Here is a 23,149-nt window from a genome sequence, read left to right on the forward strand (position 1 = left end):
TAACATTCTTCATAATTCATGATTACACATTTATTTGTATTCACTTAGCCTATCTCTGCCTCCTTCATTGGATCATAAACCCCATGAGTGGTTGAAATCAGTCTTGCCCACAGATTCTCAGATTCTCCATGGTGCCTGGCAAACAGCAGTGGGCATCAAATAAATTCTGGTTGAATGAATGTACTGAAAGTGTTTAGTGGAAGGAAAGATTCCTGTGGGCTGAGGTAATTGAGGCAGTAAGTGGGTAACTTTAATTTTTTCATCTTTATAGTGGAGATAAAGACAATACTCCATACCTACTTACCTTCCTTGACCAGATAGTGGCCTGGATCAAATGATATGATTTTGTGAGAGTGTGTGGTAGCTTGAAAAGCTTGTGTTTATTTGTTCATTTAATCATCACACACGGGTCGCCACGAGTCAGAATCAACTTGACTGGTAACTGGTTTTGCTCATCAAGCCTTGATTAAGCTCCTGCTCTGTGCCCAGATGTGGGGACCCCCTTGCCCCTGCCTCTCTGTCCTTCACCACAACAGAATAATGTGCTTCTCACAGCCAGGGAGCGTGTTTTTGTTCTCATCATGTCTCCAGTGTCTAGTAAATAGTTGGCACTCAGTACATGTTGGGGAATGACTGAACAAATGAAGGCACGCATAAAGTGCCTGCAATGGATGAGTGGCCTTCTAAGGCGTGAAGGGGTGGGGAGAGGGAGTGGAGCCGTGATAGTGATGGAGAGGCAGTTGAACCTGGGCTGCTTGTCCCATTCAGCCAGTGTATTCAGTGGAGGAAGGAATCCATACCACTCTCGAATTTTTGACAGGTTTTCATTTTCATTTCCCGCCTTGCTGATGTTCTCCACTCTCGGTAGTTAAGTACAGCAAAAACAGGACTTGTTTCTGAAAATGAAAACCTGAGAAGTATTGCAAACCTCCCTTCCCCATGCAGCTCCTTCTCCCTTCTGGTGTTCCCCTCGGAGGAAGCCCCCCAAAGCATTCTGGTTAGCGTGATGCCTTTTAACTACAGCAGATTAACATCACTCTCTGTCCCCTCCTGGGTTCCATGGCCAGCAGGTCAGGGCTCTTCCAAAGAGAGCCCGCTAATTATATCCCTCGTCTGAACATCCCACAAAGGGAGCAAAGCAGTGGCATAGAAATGAGGCTGGGGTGGGAGCGGCATCCGTTGGCTTTTAGCATTTGGGAAAGTGGCATTTGAGGATTTCTTCCCTCTCAGCTCCCGTCTCTCGCTGATCTGAGTCAAACTAGCAGGCGCCCTCACTTGCTTGCTTGTTCGGTGTGTGAGGCTGTGGCACTGTGCTGGATCCACAGATCTTGCTGCCACTGGAGTGATAGGAAGACGGCAGAACAAAGGGAAACAGGCCGGGAGGTTGAATGCTGGAGTTGCAGGAGGCTGCTTTCTGAGTGCCGAAGAGTTGACACTGAATTCTGCCCAATCTATGTCTGCTCTGCGGCTTCTCCTCCATAGGGCTCTCTCCCTTATGCCCTTCCTAGGACACATTTTTATTCTTTACTTTCCTTGAACCAAAAGCGTCAGACTTTAGAGCAAGGTAATCAGGTACAAAGGCCCAAACACTGTAAAAGTAGTTACTCTTTTTTCCTTAACCAGTGTGTCGGCATTATTGCCTCTGGAGTGAGGGGCGTCCTAGCGTGGGATTTGGAGAGGACTAACTCACGAAGTCTCTGTCCACAGACCGACGCTGAGAAGCACTCGCAGGTGGAGAGGAACTCCCTGTGGTCTGGTGATGATATCAAGAAATCAGACGGAGGGTCAGACAGCGGCATAAAGATGGAGCCAGGTTCCAAGTGGAGGCGGAATCCCTCTGACGTGTCTGACGAATCCGACAAAAGCACGTCGGGCAGGAAGAACCCCGTTATCTCCCAGACAGGCTCTTGGCGGCGAGGCATGACGGCTCAGGTGGGCATCACCATGCCGAGGACGAAGCCAGCTGCCCCAGCAGGCACACTGAAGACCCCAGGAACGGGTAAGTAAGAAGAAGGTGCAGTCATAGTTGTCAGTTTGAAACCAAAACTGTAGTAATTCCAGTAAGGACTTGACGATGTATTTTTAGGTCCCCATAAATGCCCAGGTATATTTTCCTAGAGTTTAGAATCCTTTACTAATGAGCTTTCATAAAGGTTCACATCACTACCTTTTTTCTATTGGAAATATGTAAGTATGTAAGCCTCTTAAGAGCTGAAGATGGCCTACCTATTAAGGCAGATTGAATTGGTTTAGCTATGTGCCCAGTACAGGCTGTTTAAGGGGATGTATTTGCAAACAGTTGGTATGTTAAGTTGATGTTGTCCATGATTTAGGGAATGTGTGTAAACAAAGGCAGTATTTTTGCAAGAAGTTAGGGGTGCTCCCTGGAAGTGTTAGGGATACCCTTTTAGTGGACAGAGAGGGGAAATGTTGGTAAGATGCAGTACCTCTTTCCCAGACAGCCCAGAGGTTATCTGGCTTTGCTTTATCGTGGGTGAATTTCACCTGCCTGGCAAATGAGTAAAATCATTGACATCTCATATAAAGGCTCACGGTGACAGTGATAGACAAGATTATTTTTATAAAAAGCTCTTTCCTCTGCCTCCCAAGGGGACTGCATTCACCAAGGAAAAAGTGAACCAGTTCTTCAGAGAAAAGGAGCATCTTAAATAGGCTAGCTGGACCATCTAGGTTCTTGGTTTGCAGGCTAACCTTGCTGATTTCTCTCTTAGGAAAAACAGATGATGCAAAGGTGTCTGAGAAAGGAAGGCTTTCTCCCAAAGCCTCCCAGGTGAAGCGGTCCCCATCAGACGCAGGCCGCAGCAGTGGTGACGAGTCCAAAAAGGCCCTGCCCAGCAGCTGCAGGACGCCCACTGCCAATGCCAACAGCTTTGGGTTCAAGAAGCAGAGCGGCTCGGCTGCCGGTCTGGCCATGATCACAGCCAGTGGGGCCACTGTCACTAGCAGGTCAGCCACACTGGGCAAGATCCCAAAGTCATCTGCACTAGTGGGCCGGTCTACTGCTCGGAAGACAAGCATGGATGGGGCTCAGAATCAGGACGATGGGTACCTATCTCTCAGCTCTCGGACAACCTTGCAGTACCGAAGTTTGCCACGGCCCAGTAAGTCCAATAGCCGGAATGGAGCTGGGAACAGGTCTAGTACCAGCAGCATAGATTCCAACATCAGCAGCAAGTCAGCAGGCCTACCGGTGCCCAAGCTGAGGGAGCCTTCCAAAACCACCTTGGGCAGCTCTCTGCCAGGTCTGGTCAACCAGACAGATAAGGAAAAAGGTATCTCTTCAGACAATGAGAGCGTGGCTTCCTGTAACTCAGTAAAAGTGAATCCGGCAGCCCAGCCTGTGTCCAGTGCGGCTCAGGCTACTCTACAGCCTGGGGCAAAGTACCCAGATGTGGCCTCTCCCACACTCCGCAGGTAAGTGGGTACATGGTACTAAGCGGAACTGGAATAAATTGAATGGCATCCTGGATTATTAGTGCCCTGTTTCTTGGTTAAAGCAGCCTCTGTTCTTCTCTACTGCATTCTTCAGCCAGTAATTTTACAGTTGACTGATTATTTTCTCACATTGGGATAAAAAACAAAGGCCGCTAGAATCAGCCGTCTTTAGGTTCAAATCCTGGGTCTATCCTAATTAACCCTGTAACCTTACTTAACAAAAGTGTACCTCAGCTTCCTCACCTGTACAATGGAGATGATAATATTGACCTCATAGGGTTGTTGTGAAAATTAATCTCTGTAACTCTGGCCCACAAGAAATACTCAATGAAAGTTAGCTACCATGTGAGATGAGGTCTTGATCCTCTCTTAGATCTGGGTGGGTAGTAGCTCAGGGGCAGCAGACCTTTTTTTTTTTCCCCTTGGTAATTTTGTGGCTGAGCTTCCATGTCATCATGTGAGGCAGTGATCTTGGCCAGATCCTTTTTTCAAATAGCTCAGTATCACCACATACTTCTTTAGAACGCATGTGTAATTTCAACTTAGTCTCTGAAATTTTAACTCCCTTAAAAACAAAATAAAATAAAGCTCAGTTAGAAGGACTCTGAACAGGAGAAACTGATTTTCTGTTGCCTAAAAAGGCATCATCTCTCCCCCTCCCCCATTTCCACACTGGGTGGAAATTTCTGTGTGAGAATATTATCATTCTCTGGGTTTTTGATGGTTTCTGGTTAAATTTGTATAACTTGTCTGTTCACATTACCTCATTTTAATATCCACCGGACTGCCCTCCAACTGTAACTGCATGGGTTAGAGTTCATTCCCCCCCTTCCCCGGAAAATTTATTACAAGAAGGAGAAAGTCCCAAAGATAGAAAATTAGGCAGCGAACAAAATAAAAATGACGTGCACATGTACATATTTGGGGAGGAATAGGAATGTTTTTGAAAAGACTTCAGAAGAAGCGTTCCGCCTGAAAAGTACAATAAAGCAGTTCACTGCTCCTTGTCTAGACTTGATTAGTAGAATTTCAGTAATGATTATTTTTTCAGAGGGAGATCCTATTGGGCTGCTCTTTGTTGTTTTAACAGATTGCCTTGTAAATGAAAATTTTCTTTGCTCCTCGCCTCAAGTATTATATGTAATATTCGCCCTTTGGTATTATGGATTTCCTTTAGTAACCACAAAGGCATTTTACTAGACCCTCAGGCTAGTGTAATAGAATACTTGAAATGCATGCAGCTTCTTAGGCTCAGTGTTTAGCACCTTTCAGCCAATTCCTGGTAAATTACATTTTTTTTTCCTAAATCATTAAAACGCTCTCAGTTCTCCTGATGTGCATTAATCTGGAGAAGAGAGATCATAGGTGAAGTGTGATAACTCTTTTCAAATGATTTGAAGGACTAATGAACAAAAGATTGAGCCTTTTCTGTGTAGTTACGTGGAGCAGAATTAGGAGCAATGTGTAAAAGACAGAAGGAGATAGATTAGATTTTACTGTTCTAACCATTGGAAGTGCTCAGCAATGGAGCAAGTTATTCTTTGGAGTAGTAAGGGAGTCAATACTCCCGTCACTGGAAGTATTTAAGCATTCTAAAGCCAAGATTCTATGATGGGCTATTTCCTTCCCTGGTTTTCAGCAGGCAAAAAGTGCTTCTCTTTTGTCACTAGGCATTGTAGTGGGGGTTGATTATTTGTTCACATATTTGAGACTTGTTGGATTGTTTGGCTAGGACAGAGATCAAGCTCACACCACTTAGAGTAGCTGGGTAAAAGGCAAGCTGCCTATCAATGATAAGTACAAGCAGTTCCTGGGTTACAAAGGCCCATAAAACCTGTAGTTAAAAAATCGAGGTACGTAAAATGGTTCATAACAGCAAAATGGCGCTACTTTGCTATGCATATCAAAACATTATTATTACTGTATTATTATGTTAAAAATGCTTTAGTGTATCTGGAAGTGTTTTTTTATGCATAGAAAGGTACACTATGTTCTAAGACAAATATTTGACTAACTGACATTAGATATGAACCATACCCAACTGTCCTGATTTACATAGAAATTCGATTTAAAGACAGATTTAGGAACAGAACTCGTTCATAACCCAGGGACTGCCGGTAGTAGCCTCATCACTTTTCAGAGATACCTATTCCATGTGGTCTTTAGCTGGTTGAGAATAAAGCCCTTGCGTTGTATAAAGCCCTTCTGACCTTAAGATAATCCTGCCATTCTACCAGAGAGCCCCTCCCAGCAGAAGAGGGAGGCGTTTGCACCACACCCTACTTCTCTGTGTTCTGATGGTACATTCTTGGGTATGAGCAGTGGAGCAGTGACATAAAATGGCATCTCTGTGTATCTGTCACAGAGAGACAGTTCATACCCACCGTGTCTAATGTCTTGTGAACCCAGCAAGGTTTTTGTGTATGTCATTGGATAGTACAGGCTCTCTGGGCCTAAAAGACAAATCTTTCAGGCCGGGCTTTCAAGTGAGGATAAATCTGTAGAGATACTCTTCCCAGGCCCCATGCAGATCTAGACTTCTGTTCTTGATTCTATGTGTTGTGCTTAGAGATCAAAAAAACACAGTCCCTTTGAATTGAGCCCTCGTAAATTGAGTGCCTACTTTGTGCCTGGCATCATGGATACAAAGATGACTAAGACAACTGTTTGTCCTCTACATGTTTTCAGAACCAAGACCTTAGCTAGGTCTGTAAAAAATTACTCTCTATTGCCCCTTGGCTCAAATAGAGCCAGGGCCCTAATGGCAGCCCAGAACTTCAAGTGTCCAGGCCCACGTTATGGCCAACTTTTCCTAGTGGAGCACCTTTAGCCGTTTCAGTAGGAATGATTGTGCCCTTGCCACAGGGATTCTCACTGTCGCCTCTGCTCCACTCTTTTTTAACAGCTCAGTGCCCCTTGGCACTGGGTGTTCAACCCACACGGCTCTTTGTCTCTTCACAGACTCTTTGGTGGGAAGCCTACCAAGCAAGTGCCCATTGCCACAACTGAAAACATGAAAAATTCGGTGGTCATCTCCAATCCTCATGCCACCATGACCCAGCAAGGTAACTTAGACTCCCCCTCAGGCAGTGGCATTCTGAGCAGCGGGAGCAGCAGTCCTCTCTACAGTAAAAACGTGGACATCAACCAGTCTCCTCTAGCCTCCAGCCCCAGCTCAGCCCACTCGGGCCCCTCCAACAGCCTCACCTGGGGCACCAACGCCAGCAGCTCCTCGGCAGTTAGCAAGGACGGCCTGGGCTTCCAGTCTGTTAGCAGCCTCCATACCAGCTGTGAGTCCATTGACATCTCCCTCAGCAGTGGAGGGGGACTGAGTCACAACTCCTCCACTGGCCTGATCACCTCCTCTAAGGACGACTCTCTGACTCCATTTGTCAGGACCAACAGTGTGAAGACCACACTGTCGGAAAGGTTGGTGTTGTGCGTTTGGCTGCCCTTGTCTCTCAGAGGGACCTCCTTCCAAAAGTAAAAAAGATTATGTTAGGAATCTCAGTTGTTAATTAACCTTTGCTTGTGAGACTTCTCTCTTTCTAATTACTGCTGTCTTTCCTTGGGGAAGCCAGTTTGGGATGGAACTAAGCTCAGTTCTGCTTCTTGTTATCTTTTTCATTGTGGTTTTTCTCAGTGCTCTGAGCTGCTGGAAGTCTCTTGGGGGCAGATTTAATGCTTCCGTTTGAAATGGCATTCAGCCTTTGAAATTCTTGCATTTTATTCCATTTGTTCCTCAACTGTTTCTTCCCCCTCCCCCCTTGTGATTGTGCAAGCAGAGCTGGTGACCGGCTGCTGCCAGGATTGAGTGCTAGGACACTCTTTAGGCAGCTGAGTAGATTAGGTGGTCATCATGGCAAACACCCTCCTCCTGAAAGGCTGCCCGCCATAGAGATAGGAAATGCAGAAACTAAAAGTGCTGGCAGAGCCCTGGATTTCACTGTGCTATGTGCTGAGTTTCTCCACACAGGGAAGAAAGGTAGGGTCAGCACTGGGAATGAGGAAAATGTTCTGTTCACTATGTGTAACGCCGCCTCCCCTTTTTCCACTCTAATATACCTTCTCTTGTTTTCTACCTGCCTGGACATCTAGCCCTCTCTCTTCCCCTGCTGCTAGCCCTAAGTTCTGCAGAAGTACTCTGCCCAGGAAACAGGACAGGTAATGATGTTGTAGGCCGGGGAAACCACCGAGCCTTCTCTAGGCTTCTCTGCCCACCTGTGTCAAGCTAGATGTTTTGCGCAAGGCTGTTGGCCTGAGGCTTCTGCTTGTGTTTGTGGCTCCAGTGTGCTCTGTGACCCCTAGACATGCAGGTGAGGTCTGTTCCGCTGTCCACTGAAGCCCAGGGAGCTGGGGCGGCAGCAGTTCTCACTTGCATCTCGGCCTTCCTGTGGCATGTCCCCGCTTCCCAGCTTCCCACCCTTTCTTTCCCCTTCCCCTCCCCTTCCAGTCCCAGAAATGATCTACCACCCACTGTGCAGCTTGGCCCTTGCCTTTGCCCGTACCCCCACTCCCCAACTCCCCACGCAGCTGGCTCTTTTCCCTTTCAAAGTCCTTTGCTGCAGTTTGGCTCATTATGTCTTGCAGGCTGTTGTGTTCTGTGTGCCCAGTTCCTGTAATGATAATGAAACAGAATATGTGGAGTATTGAGACTTTGCAAACGAAGAAGCTTGTGTCTGCCCCCAGTTCCCCTGTGGGTGGGCTTTCAGGGGTGGATAGTGACCTTAAATTTGTGAGGGAGCAATAATAGTTTGGCCAAACATAATAAGCAGATGTTGTTTCATGTTAAAAAAAAAAAAAAAATTAATGTACAACCCCTTCACCCCATCAACAGCAAAAATTTTGTCTTTTGTCAGATTCACAAACCAAGCCCTTAAACTCCTGTTCTTTGGAAATCCAAATGCCTTGACTTTATCAGCCAGCAAGTTATAACATGCCCCGACTTGGGTCCAAGGCTCAGCTTCTAGCTACGCCCAACAAGGGCCACAGAAACTGAGAGGGACCTGGAATTCACTTCGCTACACATGAATTCCAAATATGCAGACTGCTGGCCTCTTGAAACCCTCCAACAAGTCCCTTCTCCCACTTGAAGTCATTGCCAGTGGCATTTAGGCCAGGGCTTGGGACACAGAGAAACTGGCATCTCCATCTCCAAGAAGCAGTAGTGGAGGTGCAGAGGTGGGCGGCGGAAGGCACAGCTCGGCTTTGAGGTGGGGCAGCCCTGAGGTTTGTTTTAAACCTGTGGAAAAGGAGGAGCAACTGGGGTTGAGCAGCTCGGGTAAAGTACCCACTGATGTCAGCACGGGCCAAGGACTGGGTTTCCTTTGTTTTCCTTGGATGTGTTGCATGCATGGCTGGATGAGGGGAGCACTCCTGGCGATGTGGGTGTTGGTATTACTCCCTTTTCCAGATCTCTTCAGCCCCCTCCCCAGCCATTCCCCCTCCCATTCCCTGCCTCCCCTTGCTTCTCTGAAGTTCATTTTTGTTTTAACTTCCCTACAGTGACCCGCACCTTGATAGGAACACTTTACCTAAGAAAGGACTCAGGTATCTGTGTTTCCTCCTTGCATCCATGCCATCTGTTGTGGCCTTGGAGCTTGGCTGTGTGACTCTCATGGCTGATGGAGGTCTGGTCTGGCCTGGCCTGGGGTCCCCACTTTGGCCGCTGCAGCAGGACCCTTTGGATGAATTTTCCCCCTCGCTCCCTCCTATTCTCTTCTCTCCATTTTTTGGCTTATTTGCTTGAGCAAGGGCTGTGCTTTCTCTCACTTAATGTGGCAAACCATCTCATGAAAAGCATCCCTAGACAGGCCCATAGAGCAATCACTGCTGCTTCTGGGGCCACTGGATTAATCACTGACCGGTGCACCACGACCATCTTGTTCATGGGGCTGTCTTCCAAGAGAAAGGACATGACTTACAGCATGTTGATTTGTTCAAAAGGACAAAAGCAAAGGAGGGAAATACTTCTCCCAAATTTGAGAATACCTAACTTTTTTGGGCCCATAAAAAGTTGCTAAAGACAGATAATTAACACTTGTCTATATATTCTAATCAAAAATTGGGTGAACTTTCAATGCCCAGGAAGACGTATGTGATCATTTTGTGGTGAAAATAAAGAAAAGACAACCAGGAAGGATTTCCATTAATTCCTAGTAAGTAGTGGCTTGGGTTCATTTGTGGTGCTCGTCCTGGTAAACAAGATGCTATAAGTCACCATTGCTCGTTGCTCACACCATCTAAATCACTTTGCCAACCTGAGAAATTTCAGTTTGCTAATGTCTCCCCCATGATCTTCCTGTCTTATGGCTGCAGCTGTCATTTCTCCTGCTCTCTAAATACCTTGTTCTTTGTGGCATCAGCTTCACCCTGCACTAAGCATTAAGTGCTTTTGCATAAAATGGAGCTTGGAATGAAATGTTTCATTGCTGTCATGTGTGTCTGTAGTTAATAACATGCAGCTCTTAAGGCTGAGAGCATTTTGAACAGTAACAGGAGGTAGGTATCAATGCTTCCTTTCAATAGGAGCTCCTAGTAAAGCCAGTTCTAGGAATTTAAGAAGGAAGGTATTGAAAAATCCCCCAACAGACGGCCTGTGGGAGGGAGTTCAGCACTGTGGACTTAGAAGGGAGAGTTGGCCAGGCCTTTTGTACTTCACAGTTTACATCATGCCTATTAGGGCTACTTGTCACCAAACATGCTAGATGTTTAAATCATGGCCACTCTTAATGTGAGTTTGACATTGTTGCCTTATCATGGTCCCAAAAGCAAGCTAACCTCTCTAAACATTAATTTTGAAATGCTATGTATATTTGTGTAGCAGATTCAATCATGCCAAAATAATGTAGCCCTGGCTTTTTAAAGTTGGTTTTCCAAGAATTCAGAATAAGGATATGTGACAGACTACTTTCAGGCAATTGATGTGACCTTGAAAGTTGCATGTCCATCAAATCCTATAGTAAAAACATAAAGGAAGAAACTTTTTTATGTTCCTACTCTCTCTGACTTTCCCTTTCTAGCTCACTCGCTCCGTACACATACACATACCCAATACCAACACACCGACAACACTCTACCAAAACCTTTTCTTAGGCCAAAAAATTCCTTCTTTTAACCAGTAGTCAACCCATAGTACCTCCATTTGTAAATTCAAGGGTACCCTGGCCACTTAGGCACTTCAGAAATTGTAGGTGTTACCTGTGGGTATGAAGAAAAGAGCGTGAGTTTTGGAATTAGACGGATATGGATTGGAGTCTCAGCTCTGTGACTTAGGGCAGGATACTAACCTTCCCTAAGTGTAAAATAGGAAGAATAACAGCTACATTGCTGGGTGGATCTGAGGCTTCAGTGAGAGCATGTCTATGAAGACACCTAGCACGCTGTAGCCATTCAGTCAATCACCACCAAATACATTTCAGAATAAATGAGGAGTACCACATGACTTCTACAGACTCCCCACGTGCAAAACACAATGGTTTGGGTTTCCTTCTATGAAGACTTGCTTATGCTAGATTGCAGCAACTGCCATAAACATCAGTGTTCTCAGACCTTTCACCTTCACAAGGCTGGCTTCTCATACACTCTGATTCATGGCCACTTTGTTGTGCTCAAGAATGCAGATACCATGAGTTATCTAATTAAAACTTCCTCAAGCTGTAACAGCAGCATGCTTTGTTGCTTCAGTACTATCAAGGTGGGGGCATTGACATGACACTGTCATGATTCAACATGTTACAGATACGCCCAGTGACTGCTCTTCTGAGCATTTAGCAGTCTTGCTCCCTTTATGTATTTCTCCCAAACTGAAAGGAATTGCAGTTTTCCCCAAAGGTGGCCAAGTAGGGGAAAAGATTTGGAGAAACTTCAAAAGTTTCAGGGTGTGTAGTGATGTGATTATTTTAAATCATCTCTGGGTATATATTTTCTTTTTATACATTTACCATCAGTTCTGTGGAATTTGTTTTCGTAAGCGTTGTTCACGGTTAACCCCAGCTTGATTTCTGTCTGTCCAGGTATACTCCCACCTCTCAACTTCGCACGCAAGAAGACGCGAAAGAATGGTTCCGGTCCCATTCTGCAGGAGGCTTGCAGGACACCGCTGCCAATTCCCCGTTTTCCTCCGGCTCCAGTGTAACTTCTCCTTCTGGGACAAGATTCAACTTTTCCCAGCTTGGTGAGTAGCCACTTGTCATTAGCTGTGTTGATCAGCTCCATAGGGCAGGGGTTATCTTGTGTTTTGAAAGAGACATGTGGTCATATCGCTCTCAGTATCTGGTCAGTCCTAGGCAAGGTAGGTTTATTATAGGAGACTGATAGCAAAAGAAACAGAGAGACACACTTCCACCACCCCCCGAACTGCTGCCTAGCACCAGCGCACTTTGTGCTTGCCAACCACACCCATGGGTTGTCCTGTTCCACCTACCTGAAAATGTTCTTGCCCAGCCTCCTGGCCATGTGAGTGAGCCTAAGCGGCGCACAGGTGCTACCGCCCCACCTGACAATACCTGAAGTTCCACCAAAGCCTGGAAAACTCAAAACAGAGCCTTTGGGACTAAAAGAAAGACAACAGGAACCTCAAATTCCAGAGCAGTAGAAACCTAAAATACACTATGCCAAGAGTTCTGTGAATAATGCTGTAAATCTTAACATATATATATTTTTTAATTTATTGAAACTCAAACTACTAGCCCTTAAGCGTCTAATACAATGTTAACTTCAAGAGGAGGTGCTCAATAGATAAGAAGTCATTCGCTGAGAATTCACTATGGCTTGGCCAGTGTATCTTGAAAACTGCCGAAGCTTGTATCATCAGCTTCTTGAGTGTGGTTTGGAAGATGTTTAGTTTTGAGTATCATGTGAGGTTCAGTATGTGCAATGTTTTCTGCAATTATAATTCTGGTTTATTTCTCCGAATAAGCTTCGATCGTAATGATGAATAAGAATCATAAATTAACCATAGTAAAAGTGACATGGACAATGAGAAAAGAAATAGAGGAAATAGCAAAAAGCTTTTGGTACTCAAATCAGTAATTTCCTTTACATGGTTGATCCAGGTAGGATGGTAGCGTTGAGAAGAATGTATTTTATTTCGGAGGCCTCTGGAAAAGTGGGTTTCACAGCATAGCTTGTATCTGGTTCTCTTCAATGCTGGGGAAAAATCAGGTTGTGATGGAGCAAGGATTCTTGGAAGTCCTACTACTAACATATTGCTTTGACTGGCACAGTGGGGAAGGGAAAAGAATTTGTAACACAGTCCCTGCTGATACATCAACAGAGTCTACATTTGCAGAGAGGCAAAACATACCCACAGAGACCCATAAAATAGGGTGAAAGAGAACAATCCGAAGCTTTCGATGAAAATTTGTGAAAACTGAATATAATCAGATAGCAAATATTACATTCAGGTAGAAAAAGGAAAGATCGGTGCTGGCTGGAATTACTGGGGAAGGTTACATGAACAGAAGCCGTTTACAGGATGGGAGCTGAGCCTTGAAGGATGGATAGAGAGGGGAAAGTAGCTTTGCCAGTCAGGTTGTGCTTGTTAGAGAGGCTGCTTTTTCTGAGTATCATCTGTAATAAATTCAGAGTCTTTAAGGAGAGGTGTGGCTTGTAATCCAATAAGGCTTTTTTTTTTTTTTTTAAACAAATAAATTGTTTTATTTATAGCTATGAGTATGAGCAGGAAGGCTTGAATATGTGTAAGTGAAAATTAATACCTAGGGGAAAATAATCCAAAATATACTTAGAGGATAAATGAATTAACCTAATGAATTATCAAAGAAGACTTGTGGAAGTATTTTTAGACCACTCTCTAAAGCTATTGATGTTTTGTGCTTCTGTGTGAAAGGAGCAATCTGGGTCATCAAACGAAAAGCACATCGCAGGGAAAAATGTAATCACTGTGTGTTACATCTTCGTTTTTGATTAACTAAATGAGTACCTCGGAAAAATGCTGTACATCACTAAACCGGACAGCATTTTAGTAAGGCCAGTTTTGGCTCAGGTAGATGTGCCCCCCTTGAGTTGAGAGCTCTTTATGCACCATTATTAAATGTTCCCCATCTGAGGCAATGAGACCTGTGTTCATATTGTTCTTTCCCAGCCGTAGCTCTTTGAGGCAAGAGATTCTTGTCATGCACAAATGCTTCCCATCTGATCAAAAGCTGGGTTGGACTATTTTGGGCTTTGGCTTGAGAAAGAATTGTTCCAGATGAGCCCGGGGAGTAATTAGCTCATGCCTGGAAGGTGACACTGGCTTGTCTGAACGTGCCAAGTTGGAAAGCCAAGGCCCAGAGCCTTGTTTTGGAACTGACCTGCCTTTCCTCCCTTACTTTTAGCTCCGAGTTTGTAACTCAAAATATTGATGTGACCACCTTTTAGAAAATAGACGGGGAGAGAAGTTGGAAGAAATGTATATGGCTGACAATAAACAGGCTCCACTTTGTCCCCAACCAGGAATTGAACAGAGACATGAAATGTCCCAAGCTTTTGATTCCATTCCTTTCATTCCAGCGAGTCCCACCACTGTCACACAGATGAGCTTGTCCAACCCAACTATGCTAAGGACCCACAGCCTCTCCAATGCCGATGGGCAATATGACCCATATACTGACAGCCGCTTCCGGAATAGCTCCATGTCCCTGGATGAGAAGAGCAGGACCATGAGCCGCTCTGGCTCATTCCGAGATGGTTTTGAAGAAGGTAAGCAGGAGACTTGCTGTCTCTCAGATTACACAGTGTGGTTGATGGTCATTTCATTGACCTGAGAGCCATCTGTAAGTGCTTCTAATTCTCCCACCTATCCTGGACGTCAGGGCTCAGGGGTACAGGTCTAAGAAACTCTGAATAGGAGAGTCTGACCCTTCATTAATCTTGGAGGATTTTAGGGAAGAGGCTGCTGAAAAAACACAGGAGAACCTTAAAGCTAATGAACTTCTGCTCTAGACTTCTCTCTCCTGGACTTGGACCAAGCTCCTTGGCATACCCCTGTATCTTGAGGCTCAGCCAGTGGCTTACTGTCTTGGTAGAGCAAGTTATCGGAGAGTTCATTTCCCTGTGCTAACACACCTGTATGGCTTTGGGGGGCCATGGGCAGTTATGCCTCTCTGCTTCATTCCAGAATTTTCTATTTCTTTCCTCGACTACCATTCTTTAAGTTTATTGCCTTCAGTTATGCCTTTTTTAAGTTTTTTTTTTTTCCTTTGGTTGCTGATTGTGAATATTTTGGATTAGATTTTCTGGGTTTTGTTCATTCTAATGAGAGTTGTGGGAGAAAAATTCTGTGGGGAAGTTTGTCGGCCATCTTTATAACTCAGTTCATTTCTCTTTCCCTTTGTTCCTTCACCTGAGGTGTGAGTTAGAGGAGCAAGCAGTCAAAACGTTGGGGTGGGACATCACTCTCATCCCTTTAAAAGCGTCTCAGAGATGGGGCTGATAGAACATAGGAGGCAGTAACTCATTGACTCATGGTTGACAGTGTGGAGTCAGACTGCTGGGTGTGAATTCCAGCTCCACTACTTCTTAAATACATGATCTTGGGCAAGTTACTTCTCTCTGTGACATCTTTCACCAATAAAATGGGAGTGATAATAGTATCTACCTCATGGAATTATAAGAATTAAACAAGACAATGCATAAACATGTTAACACTTTTTTTTGCATTAATGTTATTGCATGTTACAGCCTGTAGACATAGCTTCAGTGTTGGCTTCCTGGCAGCTGGAAGTCCTCAGCCAGAGAATAGGGAGCCCGGCTTGAGGGCTACACATCTAGTTGTGCCTTTTTTTTTTTGCCAGCGACAGAACAGAATGTTGGAGAGGGAGTCACAGGTGTTTACCTCTGCTTCCCAGTCCCTGTGAGAGTGGAGCAGTATGCCCAGCATCCTCCCAGTAGGAAAGAACTAACCCAAGTCAAGAGGAAGAAAAACGGGAGATGTAGGATTCTACTTTAGCCCAGTGTTCTTTTTAACAGAAGTTGTAAAGAGTTTAGTCGCAGAGTGGTTGCCCCTGGTTCATCTTCCTGGCAACTTATTGCTCTTCACCCTGATTTACGTATCATTTGCATCCAGTGAGTAGACGTAAGTCTGTAAATCCATATATGGGAACCTGCTGGGACAGAGGATTGAGGAGGAGCGGATCCTGAGTTACTGAGTGTTTTTGGTAGATTTAAGAGTGAGAAACTAATTACCTAAACCCTCAGAGCTGTAATAGTGGAGGATATATTAACCATAAGGTGAAGGAGTAGGCAGTTTGTCTTTAACTTTTTTCTAGTAAGTGTGCTAGCCAAGCATGGCCACAGATCATTTCCTAACCTCCCCGGTGACAACTTACACATGGAGTATGTCCTGTGCCATATTCATCTTCTCTGTCACATGTATACCTGCCTGAACCATGTTCAGTACTGAAACTTGTCCAAACAAGCACACTTTGCCTCATAAAGGTCCAGGACCATTAGAGTATCATCAGATAGCTTTTATTTATCCCATCTGGAATCAAGCTATCAGGTACCACAACTGTGGAATACCTTGGATGTCAATGTGACATTGATAAAAAGTGGTTCCCCACAAGCTGTGTCTAGACTTTTGTAAACCTAATGTTTCACAATGACGTGGAACTAAAGTGTGGAGGCAAGAATCAGATTTGGGGATAAGAGGTAGGGACTGATGTCGATATACTGTTAACATATAACTTTACATTTTCACCTTCTAGGAGATTGGGCTTTAGACTGATTTTATTTCTTCCAAGCATATTACATTACAAAAACAAAGCAGGGCTTGTTTAATTAAAAAATTAGGTGCTTTTAATTCCACTGGGTGAAAACAGACTTTTTTCTTTGGAATCTATAAATTCCCAGTCTATAGTTGGGGAAAAAAATTCACATCTCGGGTTTGGACCAAATACTCCTTGCTGTTAAGTCCAATTCCGACTCGTAGCGACCCTATAGGATAGAATAGAACTGTCCCAAAGGGTTTCCAAGGCAGTAACCTTTACAGAAGCAGACTGCCACATCCTAGAACCTACTTATAGTAGCCAATTAGGTACATTATGTGCCATACAGAGGGATAGAAATTTAGGAGGAATCAGCACAAGTACTCGTGTGAGGTTTCTGTCTGATTTAATTAGCACTTTCCATTCTGAAGTAGGAAACATAAATATGTAGATTAAATACAGGCTTGGCCCAGATGCAACCTTTCAGAGTTATTTCAGGTAAATTAATATTCACCAAATGCATTATACAATCTTAAAGTCAGCTTTAATAGCATACATTTAGGGGAAATGCTTAAGGCATGTTTAAAATGGATGCTTTTGGAAGGGGAAAACAATCGAATGACTTTATCAGTCTTCATGAAGAGCTAGTGCAATCTAGAATGCAGAAACTGCCACCATTCGGTTTATATGGAATCCACAGGAGCAAAGCACCTTATGAATAAAGAAATCTGACATCGAAGCTGGCTTGTTTCTAACCCATAAGTTACAGATGTGATTGAAATCCCAGCACCTTGACCTTGGGTAAAGGTCTTGACCCTGCTCAGCCTCTGCTTCCAATTTACTAAAATGTGGAAAATCGTTGTACCTGCTTCAAAAGATTGAAATGAAGGTTAAGTGAAATAAACCAAACCAAAACCAAACCCACTGCCATCGAGTCGATTCCAACTCATCGTGATCCTATAGGACAGGGTAGAACTGCCCCGTATGGTTTCCAAGGAGCACCTGGTGGATTCAAACTTCCGACCTTCTGGTTAGCAGCTGTAGCTCTTAACGACTATGCCACCAGGGTTTCCCTATCGGGTACAGGGCAGAAAATCACATGCCGTGCTTTAGCTGTTAGGCCTTGGAATTCCCATATACATTTTGTTGTCCAAAAGTACCCAAGCCACATAACCCAGGCTGTGACTTAACACACTTCACATGAAAGAGGGCCAGGTGCCGTGGTTCAGGCAGGCCACATTCAGTTTTGGGATCGACTCTGGAAATCAAGGAATCTGTTTCTTTGGACCACAGCCTTACTGTTGCTATTTACCGAGTGAGTAGAGTTAATTACGGAGAACGCCTGCCAGATATGCTAGCCTCTGCCTGAGGCACCAAGTTTGCCCTTAGATGTTGCTGGAGGCAGTGTCAATAAGTCTATGTTTACAAGATTGAAAACTTCCACATAGTGCAGGCCTCTGGAAATGGCCTCTGCCAGGGCATTCTACAAGTATGACTGAAGGGTGGCTACACGTTACCCCTATGTCTCCCTCAGTTTGGCCTCCAAAATAATCTTCCTCCTAGTGATTTGTGTCATGGAAAGTTGTCTATAACTCACCTCTTTGGAATATTAGGCCACTAGGTTGGGGCATTTGAGGCCTCTGATAATGTGTGGACACATTAGCACCAAAAGCCATTATGGATCATTAACACCTTAAAAAAAAAATTTTTTTTTTTTTTATAATAAGGCATGGGTCAGATGAGTCATGGAGGGAGGAGGAATAGAGGAAAGGTCTAGAACTCAGGGCACTGCCAAGGAGGATGAATGTAAGTGATGGTGTCATGACGGCCTCAGAGCAACAGGTATCTGCTAAGAGAGAAGAGGGTTGGAATGGCAAGCAAGAGTTTCCTGGGCTCAGAAGAAGTAGGAAGCCCATCTAGGTGGTGGTCAGGGAAACGAAGAAAGGCTCCAGGGAGAAGAGATCTTTTTGAGTCGATCCTAGAGATTTTGACAGGGAAAAATTAGGAGCATCCTAAACAGAAGGAACTCCGTGGACAACGACTCTGAGGCAGGAAAGTTCTATGCAGGGCATGCTTGGGAGAGAAGTACAGAAGACTTTATCCTTCTGTGCAGAAGACAGGTAGTGTGATAGGAACGCATGAAGGAAGAGTGGGAAGTCAGGGAAGGTCTGTTGAAAAGATGGTGGGAGGCACCTGAGTGTGAGGCTGTGCTGCTCATCTTGTTGGCAGGCAGCTTCTGACTGTGATCCAAGTTGAGTTTACCACTTGGGTGGTAAGTGAATGCCATTTAGTACATGTGAAAAGTTGTTCCTGAGCCTCCTCCTACTTTCAGACTGCAGGTTATAGAGTGGAGTTGGAGAAGAGGCTGTGCCCAATTGGTGTCTCTGTGGGGAATATTTCTGTTTTTTTAAAGAGGCTTTTTTTTTTTTTTTTTGGTACTTTAGGTGAAGATTTACAGAGCAAACTAGTTTCTCATTAAACAATTAATACACATTTTGTTTTGTGACTTTGGTTGCCAACCCCACGATATGTCAACACTCCCCTTCTCGACCTTGGGTTCCTCATTACCAGCTTTCCTGTCCCCTCCTGCCGTCTTGTCCTTGCCCCTGGGCTGGTGTGCTCATTTAATCTCGTTTTGTTTTATGATCCTGTCTAATCTTTGGCTGAAGGGTAAACCTCAGAAGTGACTTCATTACTGAGGTAAAAGGGTGTTTGGGGGCCATACTCTTGGGGTTTCTCCAGTCTCTATCAGACCAGTAAGCCTGGTGTTTTTTGTGTAAGTTAGAATTTTGTTCTACATTTTGCTCCAGCTCTGTCCAGGACCCCCTATTGTGATCCCTGTTAAAGCAGCCCATGGTGATAGCCAGGTACCATCTAGTTGTGCTGGACTCAGTCTGGTGGAGGCTGTGGTACTTGTGTTCCATTAGTCCTTTGGACTAATCTTTCCTTTATGTCTTTGGTTTTCTTTATTCTCCCTTGCTCCAGACCAGTGAGACCAGTGGAGTATCTTAGAGAGCCGCTCACGAGCTTTTAAGACTCCAGACGCTACTCACCAAAGTAAAATGTAGAACATTTTCTTTATAAACTAGGTTATGCCAATTGAGCTAGATGTTCCCTGAGACCGTGATACCCACAGCCCCCAGCCCAGTAATTCGGTCCCTCAGGGAGTTTGGATGTGTCAATGGAGCTTCCATGACCTTGCCTTGGACAAGTTGTGCCAGCTTCCCCATGTACTGTCTTACCCTTCACCAAAGTTACCACTTATCTATTGTCTATTTAGTGTTTTCCCCTCCTCACCCCTCCCCTCCCTCATAACCATGAAAGATTGTTTCTTTTTGTGTGTAAACCTTTTCATGGGTTTTTATAGTAGAGGTCTCATACGATATTTGTCCTTTTGTGATTGACTTATTTCACTCAGCATAACACCTTCCACATTCATCCATGTTGTGAGATGCTTTGCAGATTCATCATTGTTCTTTATCATTGCATAGTATTCCATTGTGTGTATGTGCCATAGTTTATCCATTCATCTGTTGATGGGCACCTAGGTTGCTTCCATCTTTTTGCTATTGTGAACAATGCTACAATGAACATAGGTGTGCATATGTCTATTCATGTGACAGTTTTTATTTCTCTATGATATATTCCTAGGAGTGGGATTGCTGGATCATATGGTATTTCTATTCTGGCTTTTTAAGGAAGTGCCATATCATTTTCCAAAATGGATTTACCATTTTGCATGCTCACCAGCGGTGCATAAGAGTTCTGGTCTCCCCACAGCCTCTCCAACATTTGTTATTTTCTCTTTTTTTGATTCTTGCCAGTAACATCCCGGTGAGATGGTATCTCATTGTGGTTTTGATTTGCATTTCTCTAATGGCTAGTGATCACAAGCATTTCCTCATAGGTCTGTTAGCTGCTTGAATGTTGTTTTTGGTGAAGTGTCTATTCATATCCTTTGCCCATTTTTTGATTGGATTATTTGTCTTTTTGTTGTAGAAGGGTTAAATTTTCCTGTAGATTTTAGAGATCAGACCTTTGTCAGATATGTCATACCCCAAAAATTTTTCCCAGTCTGTAGGTTCCCTTTTCACTCTTTTGGTGACGTCTTGATGAGCATAAGTGTTTAATTTTTAGAAGACCCAGGTATCTAGCTTGTCTTCTGGTGCTTGTGTGTTGTTAGTTATGGTTTGTATTCTGTTAATGCTGTGTATTAGGGCCTCTAGCTTTGACCATATTTTTTCTTCTATGCTCTTTATGGTGTTTGATTTTATATTTAGGTCTTTGATCCACTTCTAATTAGTTTTTGCATATGGTGTGAAGTTTGGGTCCTGTTTCATTTTTTTTCAGATGGACATCAGTTTTGCAAACACCATTTGTTAAAAAGACTGTCTTTTTCCCATTTGATTGATAACTTTGGGCCTTTGTCGAAGATCAGGTGACCATAGGTGGATGGATTTACATCTGGGTTCTCAATTCTGTTCCATTGATCAACGTGTCTGTCATTGTACCAGTGCCAGGCTGTTTTGACTACCATAGCTGTATAGTAGGTTCTGAGGTCAGGTAGTACGAGCCCTCCTACTTTATTCTTCTTCGATAGTATTTTACTTACCCACCACCTCCTCCCTTTCCATATAAAGCTAATGATTACTTTTTCCATCTCTTTAAAGAATGCTGTTGGTATTCGGATTAGGATGGCATTATATTTGTAGTTTGCTTTGAGTGGAATTGACGTTTTCACAATGTTGAGTCTACCTATCCATGAGCATGGTATGTTTTTTCCGTTTATGTAGTTCTCTTTTGGTTTCTTACAGTAGTGTTTTGTAGTTTTCTTTGTATAGGTCTTTTACATCCCTGGTTAGATTTATTCCTAAGTATTTTATTTTTTTAGGGGCTATTATAAATGGTATTGTTTTTCTATGGAAATATTTCTGTCTTTCAAACAAGTTGCCAATAAATTACAAAGAAAATGTCGTTAAAGAACCTGGATTCCACACGGAGAAGGCAGCCAGGGTACCCTGTCCCGGGAAAGATCATTCTTTAAAATTACATAAGAACAAGTAATAAAATATCACCACTGGCTGGGGGCAGTAGGGCGTGCTAAAGGGGATGCTGAGGATGGCTCTGAATCCAAAAATAAAAGTTACAAACAGAAAAGAGGACACCGGTTTCTTGTAACTTTGTAGACATGATGGAGCCAAATGAAGACTCTATGTTTTAGGGAATGTGCTTTCTAAACAAATGTTCTGCTACATGGCCATCTAGAGTGAAGTTACTATGGCTAATAGAGCCTCTTATGTTCAAATAATCAGCTCATTTTTTCCTCCATATACAAGTAACATGCTAGTAGGGTATAAAATATTTATGTGGCACAGTCTCAACCCTAAAGGAATATATTTTTTAAAAGACTAGAATAGAATATGCTGAAACAGAAACAGGTTGCCTCTGGGTGATGGAATTATGAGTCACGCAGGTTATGGTGGTGAGTATGCTTCTTCTGTATTTGAAAATTTTTATTCAGTGATCATGTATTATTTTGATAGTCAGGAAAAAAGTGTTTAGAAGGTTGTAGGAAAAAAATATGGTAATAGGAAGGTGACTCCCTTAGCAAACTTTTCCTTATTTGGCACTGATCTATCATCAAACAGGAAGGGTTAAATCAAGGTGAGATTAAGTTGTTCAGCATTAAGGTCTCAGCCTGGTGGTGTCCTATAATGCTGATTTCCTCCCCCTCTTTCTGGCTCCGTGTAGCAGCTAGCTGTGCAATTCACCTTTTCTTCTTTTTATAGTTCATGGATCCTCACTCTCCTTGGTTTCCAGCACATCGTCAATTTATTCTACAGTGAGTATAAAGAAATGTCATTTGGCTGGGGTTCGTTTATCAAATGTCTCAAGAATCAGATATAAGCATTTCTCCTATGGAGAGCATTTCCATTGTAAGGGAATCAATTAACTAGAGAACAAGATTTGAACTTCACAGACAGCTATTGATTATAATATGCCTACTAATAAATTAGAAAGTGGCTGCTTTGTTTAAGTGCCTTTAGGCTTTGAGTGATGACTGGTTGGAATGTGTGAGAAGCCTTGGTCACTTACTAGTATATTTGGGGAAAAAAAGGCCTTGAGCAACTTTTTAATCCTTTGTGTGCCTCAGTTTCATTATCTGTAAAGTAGAAAGAGTAGCAGGGTTTACCTTATAACGGAAGGAGCCCTGGTGGTGCAGTGGTTAATTGTTCAGCATCTAACCAGAAGGTTGGCTGTTCAAACCCAGCAGCCGTTCCACGGGAGAAAGCTGTGGCAGTCTTCTTCCATAAAGATTAAAGCCTTGGAAACCTGTGGGGCAGTTCTACTCTGTTCTATAGGGTCCGTATGAGTAGAATCGACTAAATGGCAATGAGTACCTTATAGAGTTATATAAAAAATAAATAAATAAATAAATATTTATTTTTTTAGTGAGGATTAAATGTTGGAAGGATTACATTTCACTACACTGTAAACTCCTTGATGACAAAGACTTCTTCTATTTTTATTTCTGATGTCTAGAACAGTGTCAAGCACATACTAGGTGTTTAGAAAAATTAGTTTAAGTGAAGCAATACATCTAAAGCACCAAGTAAGCACTCAATAAGAGTTAGTAGTTATCATCAGTGAGAATATTATTGAACAAAAGCCACATAAAATCAAGTCTAGCATTGGATTTGTTTAATGGTACTTAGTTTTTATAGCTATACACTTAAAAATACTTATCTCAAAAACTTTAGTGCTAGAGTACCTACAGGAAAAAAGCATGTTGTTATTGTTTAGCCTTAATTCTATGGAAACAAAATACTTTAGCCTTAATTTTAGCCACAAATTCTTTAGCCTTAATTCTATGGAAACAAAATATTTTAATAATTCCTTTTTTTGTATGTATAATACCATGTTTCTGGGCTATAAGACAGGACAAACGTGCATAGCCCCTTGCAGGTAAGAGGCCGCCTCAG

General features: G+C 43.4%; 1 protein-coding gene across 10 annotated transcripts in view; it reads left to right on the forward strand.

Annotated features, from left to right (window-relative positions):
• The window catches only part of NAV2 (neuron navigator 2), a 451,696-nt gene that overhangs the window by 377,822 nt on the left and 50,725 nt on the right, over window positions 1-23,149 (forward strand). For 7 of the 10 annotated variants that reach the window (XM_049890692.1, XM_049890696.1, XM_049890695.1 and 4 more), the window contains 8 exons: window positions 1,708-1,999; window positions 2,733-3,435; window positions 6,418-6,885; window positions 7,555-7,620; window positions 8,962-9,006; window positions 11,472-11,632; window positions 13,972-14,160; window positions 21,956-22,008. In XM_049890692.1, the coding sequence (XP_049746649.1) occupies window positions 1,708-1,999; window positions 2,733-3,435; window positions 6,418-6,885; window positions 7,555-7,620; window positions 8,962-9,006; window positions 11,472-11,632; window positions 13,972-14,160; window positions 21,956-22,008 (1,977 nt within the window). The remainder of the gene's footprint in view (window positions 1-1,707; window positions 2,000-2,732; window positions 3,436-6,417; window positions 6,886-7,554; window positions 7,621-8,961; window positions 9,007-11,471; window positions 11,633-13,971; window positions 14,161-21,955; window positions 22,009-23,149) is intronic. The other 3 variants (XM_049890693.1, XM_049890697.1, XM_049890694.1) reach the window with 2 other exon arrangements.

This window comes from Elephas maximus, chromosome 7 (genome assembly GCF_024166365.1).
Source record: "Elephas maximus indicus isolate mEleMax1 chromosome 7, mEleMax1 primary haplotype, whole genome shotgun sequence".
Classification (NCBI taxonomy): domain Eukaryota; kingdom Metazoa; phylum Chordata; class Mammalia; order Proboscidea; family Elephantidae; genus Elephas; species Elephas maximus.